Source organism: Bubalus kerabau, chromosome 6 (assembly GCF_029407905.1).
Source record: "Bubalus kerabau isolate K-KA32 ecotype Philippines breed swamp buffalo chromosome 6, PCC_UOA_SB_1v2, whole genome shotgun sequence".
NCBI lineage: Eukaryota > Metazoa > Chordata > Mammalia > Artiodactyla > Bovidae > Bubalus > Bubalus kerabau.
Window position 1 is genome coordinate 1202025 of NC_073629.1, and position 12799 is coordinate 1214823.

Consider the following 12799-nt stretch of genomic DNA (forward strand, 5'->3'; position numbering starts at 1 on the left):
TAGCACAGGATTTGCTATGGGAAGTTCTGGATTCACATTCCACACTGTCACTGGCTTAGTAAGTGTCCTTGGGCCAACTACTCAATCTTTGTGTATTGCAGTTTTCTCATCTATAAAATGAACTTTGTATTCATTTTATATGTGGCATTTTATATATATTCATTTTACGTGGGGACACAGAATCCAAGAGGGTCCCCCTCCGAGGTGATAATGTGGATTAAGGCCTTTAGCGTAGTGCCTGGGCCGCCGTCCATACTGAGCCACTGCTTTTTCTCCGCTCTGCAGGTGGGTGTAGTACTTGTGCCTTACAGGGCTCTCGACGAGACTTGAGAATCTTGAAAAGATAAGTTACCCTACATAAGTGGTGTTGAAGGTTGTTGTCATGTTTGCTGAACAGCACACAGGGACATGGTGAGAAAGGGGAAGGCAACGGAGGCGAGGGAGCAAAGGGCAACTAGCATTTGGGGTTCAGGAGGTCAGGAGGAGTGGAACTGAGCTTTTCTGTTAATGGCCAGTGAAGATGATGGAGTCCCAGGCTGGTGTGGCATCTGGAATCAAAGCGCAAGCTCAGCTCTGACCTCCCTTAAGGGACAGTCAGAAGGGACACTGCTGAGCTGTGACCAGGCTTCCAAGGGCGGCTCCATCCTGCAGTGACAGTGACTGCTCGGCAGTGGCCTTGGCACTTGGGTTCAGACTCTGTGACCCTCCGAGTCCCTGAGGGAAGAGGCAGTTCAGGGGCAGGGAACTGCTGTCACCCACAGGATACAGAGAACCCCAGGTAAATTCCACGGGAGAGTGAAGAGAAATCAGAGTTTTCACCCTGAAGCAAAGGGAAATGGCTGTGAGCACTATATGACTGCAAGAGGGGCAGAGCTGGATCATCCTTCTCATTTGGGACGGGGGACACCCAATCCAAGGAGGCCTCAGGAAGTACAGAGAACTGTCCAAAGTCTCAAAGCGTCCTTGGCCATGTGACTGAGAGAAGGAAAAAGCCAGCTCTGCAGCTTGAGGAGGGCGAGGGATAGTTGACAGTCATCATTAATAGAACAGGCCAGTGGGGCTTTATTGGGTCGGTACAAAAAACTATTGTAAACCAAGGAATCTGGGGATTAGAATATCTGCTTGCCAGAACTATAAAAAAACTGCAGGCCTAAGGAAAGTGATCAGATTTCCCTGGAAGGAATTCAAAGAACAAATTCAATCTACATGATTACCAAGAACACAGTTCTGCTCATTGTTATTTTTAGGAGGACAAAATAGACAAAGCTGTTTTCATTTCCCTCAGAGAGCAATTCCCTGAGTAGTATTAATAGCTTAAGAATTAAAAGCCACTTTTTTCCTTTTGACACCACCATTTTGAAATATCACTAATCATAGGTGAGTCAGATTTTCCCAGAGGAAAAGACAGTCCTGGGGAGGATCACAGGCCTCAGCAGGCAAGGCCACGCTGAGAATGCAGGGGAAAGAGCCTCTGTGGCTGGAAATACGTCAGTCAGTGATGCTTAAGGAGCAGAGTCCTATGCTGTGTTCTGATAATGGACTCCTGGATGCAAAGGTGGTTAAAACCCAACCTTCAAAACAAAAGCACGCTGATTCAGAAGTACAGTTCACTTAAAGTTTTTGGATTTTTTTTTTAAGATTAAAAAAATGCTTAGTGTTAGCTGCTGAGTCATATCTGACTCTCTGTGTCCCCATGGACTGCAGCCCACAAGGCTGCTCTGTTCATGTAATTCTGCAGGCAAGAATACTAGAGTGGGTTGCCATTCCTTTCTCCAGAGGATCTTCCCAACCTAGGGATTGAACCTGAGTTTCCTGCAAGGGGCAGGTTCTTCACTGTCTGAGCCATCAGGGAAGCAACCCCCTCCCCCCCCCGCCCCCCCCCCCAATGCTTAGGATCATTATAAATCAATATTTATAAACAAGTAAAAGTGTATTTAGAATAATTTTGTTTACCTGATTAAATACCTGGTTTTTGGCTTGTGTAGAGCTTTGCAAATTGTGAATTTGTACTTATGGACTGTGGACTTCTCTGGGTGTCTCCTCCTTTACCTGTACCCTTTTTCTGCAGACATGTCCTTTTCTCAAGCCTCCCTTCCCACAGGCTGAAAAGAGGAAGGAGACTGAGCCAACACAGTCGCCTAGGTACAGTTATCCACGTATTCTTAATAAACAGCAAGAAAATTAGATTTATGGAATACTGTTAAATGACTGGGAAGTAACCAGGAAATACACACACACACTGTTAATTCTAAGTTTCAAAGGAGGATTAATGAAGAGCAGTGCTCTCTTGCTTGGTCTACCCCACAACCAAAGTCAAAAGGTGGATGGTAGAGATTATCAGACTTGGTACAACCTCAAGGCACAGAGCCTACCACCTTTATCTGACCCTGTACCTGCCAGCCCTAAAGCCATATTCCTTTTTCTGAGTGGTTAAGTGGAACACTGAGATCCAGAGTCTAACTTTCGATCCTGGCATCCCCCACACCCCAACAAACAGTGGATCATGGGAGTGGCCAGGACTCATCAAGTCTGTCTCTGTATAATCTTTTTGCTGTCTTCTTGACTACTTGTCTGGCCTGCCCTGCTCCTTTATAACCAATTGGTGATATGTGCTCATTTGTGTCTGACTCTTTGTGACCCCACAGACTGTAGCCCACCAGGCTCCTCTATTGGGGGGAATTCTCTCAGCAAGAATATTGGAGTGGGGTGCCATTTCCCTCTTCCAGGGGACCTCCCTAACCCAAGGACTGAACCTGTGTCTCCTGCATTGACAGGCAGATTCTGTACCACCGAGCCACCACAGAAGCCCTTTGTAATGTACACCACAAAACTACAAAATCAATAAAACTAAGGCATCTAATAATTCCTTGGACAAATACCACTTTTTAATGTCTGGATTGCAATTTTAGGTTCCTAGCCAAATTGAACCAGAAGTTCAGAATTCCTCCACTCCCAGCTGCCCAGCCTCCTTCACTGCCGATATCCTGTGCCAAGTGAACACACTCAAGTGAAGTCACTGATTTTCTCCTGCTGCTTTTCCTGCCAGTCACCCTTGACCTCACTGAGTACTCCAGTCTGCTCTATTAGTTTTCCAGCACATCTTTGTTCCTGTTCTAGTGGAAGAAACTGTTATTTTGTGTGCTGCAGTAGTCTTTTTCAGTTATTCTGTAAAGCCCTCCGACCTTTCAGGTGTTCCTAACACAGCCCCTGGGACTTACGGGGTGAAATAGGACTACCTCCATTTTCAGTTCAGTTCAGTTCAGTTGCTCAGTCGTGTCCGACTCTCTGCGACCCCATAAATCGCAGCACGCCAGGCCTCCCTGTCCATCACCCAACTCCCAGAGTTCACTCAAACTCATGTCCATCAAGTCGGTGATGCCACCCAACCATCTCATCTTCTGTCGTCCCCTTCTCCTCCTGCCCCCAATCCCTCCCAGCATCAGAGCCTTTTCCAATGAGTCAACTCTTCGCATCAGGTGGCCAAAGTACTGGAGTTTCAGCTTGAGCATCATTCCTTCCAAAGAAATCCCAGGGCTGATCTCCTTCAGAATGGACTGGTTGGATCTCCTTGCAGTCCAAGGGACTCTCAAGAGTCTTCTCCAACACCACAGTTCAGAAGCATCAATTCTTCGGCACTCAGCTTTCTTCACAGTCCAACTCTCACATCCATACTTGACCACTGGAAAAACCATAGCCTTGACTAGACGGACCTTTGTTGGCAAAGTAATGTCTCTGCTTTTGAATATGCTATCTAGTTTGGTCATAACTTTCCTTCCAAGGAGTAAGCGTCTTTTAATTTCATGGCTGCAGTCACCATCTGCAGTGATTTGGGAGCCCCCCAAAATAAAGTCTGACACTGTTTCCACTGTTTCCCCATCTATTTCCCATGAAGTGATGGGACCAGATGCCATGATCTTCGTTTTCTGAATGTTGAGCTTTAAGCTAACTTTTTCACTTTCATCAAGAAACAGAAGCCCATAGACATTTTAAGGAGGAGGACACAGAAGCCCAGAGAAATCAGATGGCTTGAGCAGGTCATGTAACTATTTGGGAACCAGAAATAGACCCTAATACTTTTTGAAAATCATGCAGCTGCCCTGTTTAGAGACCAATTCCTTTCCCCTTTGAGCATTTAGCATGTTCCTAATACAGATACATATGTGTCCTGCCCAGACTAAGAGCTAGACATTTAAGTCCAACTGAAGTTACTGAGCCAACTAGAGTTTTTTTTTCCTCTATCCAAAAAGCCATCTGTCTTCTCTTAGCAACACATGTCCTTGGGTCTGCAGTCATCTGGGAGGAGCCATCCCTGATCTCCACATGGGAATCTGGCCACACCTGTGAGTCTATTTGTGGCTCAGTCAGAGACAGCAGCATGACAGCTTAGGGGATAGGAGAGAGAATTACTGAAGGGTTAAGTCTATAGGAACAGCTTCAGGTCATAACCTGTAAGATAGACCTGGGTGTAGATGCTTAAGTTGGGTGAAGGTGGACACCAGCGAGGAGGAGGACTAGGAATTAGGAGACTGGATGGTCAACATTTTCAGCTGAAATCTAGAAGGTGGAGACAGGAAGGCCAGAAGCCAGAACTCTTCAAAACAAGCTTGTGCTAATATATTGAGTATCCATGATGCTCTGAGATTGCATGGGGACTAACCCCTGTACTTGGGTAACGAGGGACCACTAATCATGAAAGGTGATCATTGGAGATAAAGCACTTTGGAAGGAGAGATGAAAAAAAGGTCTTGTATGTAATTCTGTCAAAGAGAAGTCAAAACAGAAAAGGTTATTAAATCTAGAAGAGATTTGGAAAACGGGTCAAGACAGCAAGGCATTAAATAAAAAGTCAAATTCAGGATATCGTAAAACAACCAACTTCTTTAATTAGAAAGCAACAAACATGCAAATGGCAAGTATAGACATTTCTTTGAACCAGTATTTTCACTATGATGAAAATTCCTCTTCCACATTGATCCAAGCTCCCACATCTGAAGGTTAGGGAAAATATTGCACTTTGCATTTTCTACCACTCCTCACACATGGCAAAAAGTTTTTAAAACATTCTGCTAGTTTTGTTTTACACACACTCCCAAATTCATGCACACAATCATTCCAAACCAATGTTAGGTTATCCCCCCAAAAGGGAAAAACTCAAAAAAACCACAACCTTAAAATTGCACTAAAGCTCTGTAAAGAAAAAATATATATAATAAATGTCTTATACAAATTTCAGAACATCTAAGTGCTTGCCAGTAAGAGTTGATTATTCTTCATCCTCATTTTCATTCTCCTGACCAGAGCCTTCTGATCTGTCACTCTCCAAACGGTCTGGAAAACACAGAAGACAAAAAAAAAACAACCTTTAGTATTACAATCAAAACAGTTGTCAATGCCTTAAATAAAACTGATTAAAATGTGTATAATTCAAAATATCATCATGTGAAGATCAGCTCACAGCTATGTGTAGAAGTTATTTTTGCCTCTGGAGGCAAAGAATAAAGGAAACAGCACTATTAACTTAGAATATTCATGTAATTCTAAAGATACAAATTACAAAGTAAAAACCCTAATGATCTCGATCTATAGTGGTCTACTGCAATGATTTCAAACTGTGTTCCTAGGAGTATCAGGTGTCACCAAAGGGAGTGAGAGGGAAGCTGTGCAAGAGCATCTGGGAATCATTCCCTAGTTGGCTCAGATGGTAAAGAATCTGTCTACAATGCAGAAGACCCAGGTTCAATCCCTGGGTCAGAAAGATCCCCTGGAGAGGGAAATGGCAAGCCACTCCAGTATTTCTGCCTGGAGAATCCCATAGACAGAAGCCTGGCAGGCTGCAGAGCTGGACACAACTGAAGCGACTCAGCACACAACACACGTATTTCTGGTTATAAAAATATTTCTTAAATATCTGCTATGTTCCAGGATACAGTGGTGACCAAAACAGTCACAGTGTCTTCTCTGTCCTCAAGGAGCTTATCTAGGTTGACCACTCACGGGAGTGTGCAATTACAGCCTGGTGCACCAGCATGGCATGTCCTCTCAAGTTCCATGGTTTACATTTGCTGTCCCTCTGCTTGGGACACTCACCTAGTTCTTCAGCTACAAAGGTTATGCTTACTCATCTCAATACAACTATCTTTCCCTTTGTGAAACTTTGCCCAGACTTTCTCAGATACCCAACTTGCAGAATTATGAACTCCTTCCTTCAGGTTCCAGAATATTTTATATGTACCATATCATGATGATTCTAATTGCAGTACTAGTCTGTCTGCACATCTTCTTGCAGACTGTGAGCTCCTGGGAGGGTAGGAGTTATTTCTTTTTATCTTTTATCCTCAGGGCCTAGTACAAGAGGTTCAATGAAGGTTTATCAAATAAACAAATGTAAGTGTTACTAAGATAAGACACACTGCATTAGGGCATAACGAAGGCCACAGTGTCAAGCCACTGCAGCCAGCAGGATGGAGCCTTTGCATCACTTGAGTTATACAAGTTTTAGTTATTAAAGTGTTCAATATACATTTGTAAGATAAGATTAAAATAAATCTTCACAGGTCACTAAGGAATCTAAACACAGTGGAAGACTTTCTGATCAATAAAAAGTTACCTAAGGGATGTGAGTATAAAAGAGATTATGCTATATTTATTGTGTGCGCCATTGAAGAAGGAAACGGCAACTTTCATTGACCCACTCCAGTGTTCTTGCCTGGAGAATCCCAGGGACAGGGAAGCCTGGTGGGCTGCTGTCTATGGGGTCACACAGAGTTGGACACGACTGAAGCGACTTAGCAGCATACTTTCATGGGAGAGAACAAAACATGAATTTGCTGTTCTGCTTACCTAGAGTATCATAAGTAAGATACCGGTCATATTAGTGGAACATGTTTAAACAGCATCAGCATATTTTACAATGTGCAGGATGACCCAGTTCCTTTTGGCTGTCACATTATGAATGACGTGGGGAAAGGGAGGGTTAAGATGGAATGTCACAGCCTTCAAATCAGGGCGTTAACAGCAGACATCAGAATTCTGCCAAGTCCAAAGCAAGCGACATGAAGTCCAGGGAGGGCCTAGGGTCTCATATAGTCACAGAGTAACTGACAGTGGCTTCTGAAATGAGGAAGGGGGCAGAATGGTTGTTTTTTTTTTTTTTTTCAGATCTTTCTCACACAATTTCTACAGAGTCATCTCTCTCAGAATATAAACCCAATTTTTAAGAACAAAATTAAATAAAATCTTTTTGTCCACAGAGTACTACTGCAAAGCAGTTCAACACTTTCACAAATCTCTGGTTGGCAATTAAAGGCCAAGGAGGGCTGAGAACACTGTGTTCTTTAAAATGACAACTAGAAAGCCACTGTTTTCAAAAGCAAGACAACACCAAGTTGCTATTGTAAATAAGGGTTACATTTGTGGGAAGGCTTCTTTAATTCTCTTTTAGAAATACTTCTTTGTGAAATTATTTTTGATCAGGAAAAATATGAGATACTATTAATAAGCTGGCTGGAGAGAAGGGACAACAGAGATATGAAAACAATTACCCGAAGGAAACCTGTATTCCACAAAGAATCAATACAGTACTCCTGGTTAGCTAGAGATTTGATACTGTAAGTTTATTCATTCACTCACCCATTCATTCAAAAAGAACACTGACTGAGCAACTATTATGTGCTAGGCACTGTTGTTCTAGGAACTAGCTATCCAGATTTGAATAAAACAAACTAGGTCTCTGGTCTTAATGAACTCACTTTCTAGAAAAGAAAAACAGAAAACAAGACAATGTATTTTTCTCCTTTAATCTGTGTAACAAGGCAACAAATAAATAAAGTTAGAATAAGTACTTGAGGTAAAACAGGGAATGACCAGAGAGTAAGTGATGAGAAGGAGCGTGTGCACATTAAGCAACTTCACAATGAGTGACTAGGGAACACTTTTCTGAGGAGGTGACACGAGCTGAGGCCTCAACTGTATGTTCAATTATTAGTGAAGTTGGCAAATGAACAAAGCTGTCTAAAAGGCAGAGAAACAGCCAGTGAAAAGGTCCTAAATATACTAATAAGCTTTATGAGTCTGAGGAGGAAAGCAGTCACTTAATGGCTAAAATGTAGCGAGCGAGCAGAAAACAAATGCAGGGACTCAGTGGCTGGTAGGTCTCTCTCTTGTTGACCAGAGTATGAAGTCTAGGTTTTATTTTATGAGCAGTGGGAAGCCCCTGAGAATTTTAAGCAAGGGTGACATAACCTAATGTACTTCTTAAAAAAGAGTGTCAGCAAACTATGGCCCCTGGGCAAACCCTCCCTTAGCCTATTTCTGTAAATAAAGTAGTATTAGGGTACACCCATGCCCTCAATCTACATATTATTTACGGCTGCTTTTGCAACACTGTCAGAAATGAGCATCTGCAACAGAAACCACATGGCCCACAAAGCCTATTTACTCTGGCCATTTAAAGAAAAGGTTTACTAACCCACAAGCAAGGAGGGATAAGAAAGCCTTCCTCAGGGATCAATGCAAAGAAATAGAGGAAAACAATAGAATGGGAAAGACAAGAGATCTCTTCAAGAAAATTAGAGATACCAAGGGAACATTTCATGCACAGTTGGGCACAATAAAGGACAGAAATGGTATGGACTGAACAGAAGCAGAAGACATTAAGAGTTGGCAAGAATACACAGAACTATACAAAAAAGATCTTCACGACCCAGATAACCATGATGGTATGATCACTCACCTAGACCCAGACATCCTGGAGTGTGAAATCAAGGGGGCCTTAAGAAGCATCACTACGAACAAAGCTAGTGGAGGTGATGGACTTCCAGTAGAGATATTTCAAATCCTAAAAGATGATGCTGTAACAGTGCTGCACTCAATATGCCAGCAAATTGGGAAAACTCAGCAGTGGCCACAGAACTGGAAAAGGTCAGTTTTCATTCCAGTCCCAAAGAAAGGCAATGCCAAAGAATGTTCAAACTACCGCACATTTGCACTCATCTCACACGCTAGTAAAGTAATATTCAAAATTCTCTAAGCCAGGCTTCAATAGTACATGAACCATGAACTTCTAGATGTTCAAGCTGGATTTAGAAAAGGCAGAGGAACCAGAGATCAAACTGCCAACATTCACTGGATCATCGAAAAAGCAAGAGAGTTCCAGAAAAACATCTAATTCTGCTTTATTGACTATGCCAAAGCCTTTGACTATGGATCACAACAAACTGTGGAAAATTCTTAGAGAGATGTGAATACCAGACCACCTGACCTGCGTCTTGAGAAATCTGTCTGCAGGTCAAGAATCAACAGGTAGAACTGGACATGGAACAACAGACTGGTTCCAAATTGGGAAAGGAGTACGTCAAGGCTGTATATTGTCACCCTGCTTATTTAATTTAAATGCAGAGTACATCATGCAAAATGCTGGGCTGGATGAAGCACAAGCCGGAATAAAGATTGCCGGGAGAAATATATCAATAACCTCAGATATGCAGATGACACCAGTCTTATGGCAGAAAGCAAAGAAGAACTAAAAAGCCTCTTGATGAAAGTAAAAGAGGAGAATGAAAAAGTTGGCTTAAAACTCAACATTCAGAAAACTAAAATCATGGCATCCGGTCCAATCACTTCATGGCAAATAGATGGGAAAACAATGGAGACAGTGACAGACTTTATTTTCTTGGGCTCAGAAATCACTGCAGATGGTCACTGCAACCATGAAGTTAAAAGATGCTTGCTCCTTGGAAGATAAGCTATGACCAACCTAGACAGCACGTTAAAACACAGAGACATTACTCTGCCAACAAAGGTCCGTCTAGTCAAAGCTATGGTTTTTCTAGTAGTCATGTATGGATGTGAGAGTTGGACTATGGAGAAATCTGAGTGCCAAAGAATTGATGCTTTTGAACTGTGGTATTGGAGAGGACTCTTGAGAGTCCCTTGGACTGCAAGGAGATCAAAGCAGTCCATCCTAAAAGAAATCAGTCCTGAATATTCCTTGAAAGTACTGATGCTGAAGCTGAAACTCCAATACTTTGGCCACCTGATGTGAAGAACTGACTCATTGGAAAAGACCCTGATGTTGGGAAAGACTGATGGCAGAAGGAGAAGGGTATGACAGATGATGAGATGTTGGATTGCATCACTAACTCAATGGACATGAATTTGAGTAAGCTCCGGGAACTGGTGATGGACAGGGAAGCCTGACATGCTGCAGTCCATGGGGTCACAAAGAATTGGACACAACTGAGCGACTGAACTGAACTTACTGACCCACATTTTTAAAAAGCCTCCTCTGACGGCTGTGGAAATCAGACTATACAAAAGTGAGAGCAGAAGTGGGGAGACCAAGATAGATGAATATGGATTGTATTGTGGAGTAAAGCTACCCTAATTGATGGAGTGAATTTGTACATGAACGGGTAAGTGCCTGTACGTTCAGTGTGATGTTAGCTCTACAGATATGGCTATCTAGATCTACATCTGCCATGTTCCAGAGGTAGGAACGAATGCTTCAGGGTTTTATAAACCATGTTAACACTTTGGACTTTATCCTAAGAGCATGGGGAGGCACAAGAGAATTTTAAAGAGGGGAGTAAACTGAGTATATTGTAACATATTCTAGAAGAGTTTGGAATGGTTCACACACCATCTCTCCTGTCAAAGCTTCTAGGAATCTCAGAACTGCCTTTCTCTCTCATGAAGTTGCCTAAACTAAAAGCCGTTAGTACAGCATTCATGAGAAAATTCTGGGTGCTTTTTTTAAAATACAGAAGCTCAAATCCTATTCAGATAAAATAAATCAGGATCTTTAGTGCGTAGGAACCAGGTATTTGTAGTTTTGAAAAGGAGATTTAAAGCGCACATCATTGTACTTGGAATACAGGACAATGAAGAAAAGGAGAGGAAAGGAGTAGCTGACTCATCAAATAACTAGATATCTTAAGAATAAAAGCAGCAGAAATATCAACTCTTGGTTACCTTTTCCTATCAAGGATTTTACTTAAGAGAAACAAGAGGGTGAGTTAGGTTGACTAAGCCAACTACAAAGTGTCTCCCTTTGATTGCTGGCAAAAAAAAAATAAAAACAATAGAAGAAAGAGAACCTTTATATTATAAGCAGCTAATTCTAAAATCAAAAAAGGAGAGTAATAACTGAGTTAACAAACCATTGATACATCAGCACGCATGTAAAATAGATTCTTCCACAAATGAAAGGAGAAACAGTTTCCTATAGGCAAACTCAGAAAGAGCCATTCACCAGATGAACTCTTTATATGAACAAGAAAATTTAGTTATCATAATCAGCACATGTTTTTCCTGTTCTATAAAACAGTGCCTCCTCAAATCTGAAGTCAAGTGAATTTTAAGAGTACTGATTCTTATTGAAGAAAACAGATCAAAAGATGTCACAGTGAATAACATGGGGGCAAAAGAAGTACTACGATAATATGCTGTTGGACTGCAAACATTTTCTGTTTTCATTTTAGGTTTATTTTTTGTTTTGCTTTGACCATTTTGAAATTTTTATTCTTTCCTTGTAATAGTTGATATTGACAATTTGAGGGTTTTCTTTTCAGCTCCTTTAATTACAGACATAAGGAGCTTCTTTAAATTTTTAGATGTACCACAGTCTCTTCCAGGACTTAAGACAAATGCTATATACTCTTTTTTTCTACCAGGAATACTTATGTCTCCCTTACCCACTCTCTGAGGAAATGATATGTAGTGTGCTGTTTAAATAGACCTGAGGGTCTGAAACAGAAAGGTGAAAGTGAAAGTCACTCAGTCGTGTCTGACTCTTTGTGACCCCATGGACCCCGCCAGGCTCTTCTGTCCATGGAATTCTCAAGGCCAGACTACTAGAGCAGGTAGCCGTTCCCTTCTCCAGAGGATCTTCCCAACCCCGGGATAGAACCCAGGACAGAAGTTATCCTAACAAAGAGTGAGGGTGGGAGGGGACAGCATGACTGTAAAAATTCTGAGGTAAGAAAAGAGTTTGAGGTACCCGCAGATTTAGAGAGGGCCATAGAGCATGGAGAAGAAACTGGCAACTCACTCCAGTGTTCCTGCCTGGAGAATCCCAGGGAAGGGGGAGCCTGGTGGGCTGCCATCTATGGGGTCACACAGAGTTGGGCACGACTGAAGCAACTTAGCAGCGGCAGCACAGAGAACGGAGAGGACAGAGAAGGAAAGAATGGACGAGAAAAACAGTTTGAAATCAGCTCATCCAGAGGACTGCATGTCTTATTCATGACTTGAATTTGTTCCTGCAAATGAAATTTGTAGGTAAAAGGGGAGTAAGTGCTTGGAAGCTAGTTTCAAATTCAGGCTTTACCATTTATCAGTTGTGTGACCTGCAGTGAGTTATTAAAAATACTCTATTATGTAGAGGGCTGGAGCTAACTGAGGATAGATTTATGAAATGATTGGTATGCTGCCTGATTCATTAAAGGTATTCTATACATGGTTGTTGTTATTAAACAGTACTCAACATATAAAGAAATTTGTGTTATCAGTGAAGTGATAAACATTTTGTTTATAATGGATATTGGATACTTTCTATTGTTATGAACACAGGTTATTCCATTCCTTTTTGAAAATTAGTTATAATATAATGTAATTAATTGTAATGTGAAGTTTTGTATCTGAAGCACTGAACCCCATGGTTTATCTTCTAAAACAAACACACAAAAAGTAGAAAAATACATTGAGCTATTGTTTCAAATCTTTGTAGTAATACATTTATTTTTGTCTGGTCTGTGATTGATTTTGGCCAAATGTATCATTAAAAGTTACTTACTATAAC

At 41.7% G+C, this 12799-nt stretch overlaps 2 protein-coding genes across 12 annotated transcripts in view; one reads left to right on the forward strand and one right to left on the reverse strand.

Annotated features, from left to right (window-relative positions):
• The window catches only part of GPR161 (G protein-coupled receptor 161), a 61352-nt gene extending 56631 nt beyond the window's left edge, over window positions 1-4721 (forward strand). For both annotated transcript variants that reach the window (XM_055587171.1, XM_055587170.1), the window contains one exon: window positions 2910-4721. In XM_055587171.1, coding sequence (XP_055443146.1) covers window positions 2910-2917 — 8 coding nt within the window. In that variant the 3' untranslated portion in view covers window positions 2918-4721. The remainder of the gene's footprint in view (window positions 1-2909) is intronic.
• Window positions 4722-4858: 137 nt separating this feature from the next.
• DCAF6 (DDB1 and CUL4 associated factor 6) overlaps window positions 4859-12799 on the reverse strand; it is a 183810-nt gene continuing 175869 nt past the window's right edge. For all 10 annotated transcript variants that reach the window (XM_055587162.1, XM_055587165.1, XM_055587158.1 and 7 more), the window contains one exon: window positions 4859-5328. In XM_055587162.1, the coding sequence (XP_055443137.1) occupies window positions 5264-5328 (65 nt within the window). In that variant the 3' untranslated portion in view covers window positions 4859-5263. The remainder of the gene's footprint in view (window positions 5329-12799) is intronic.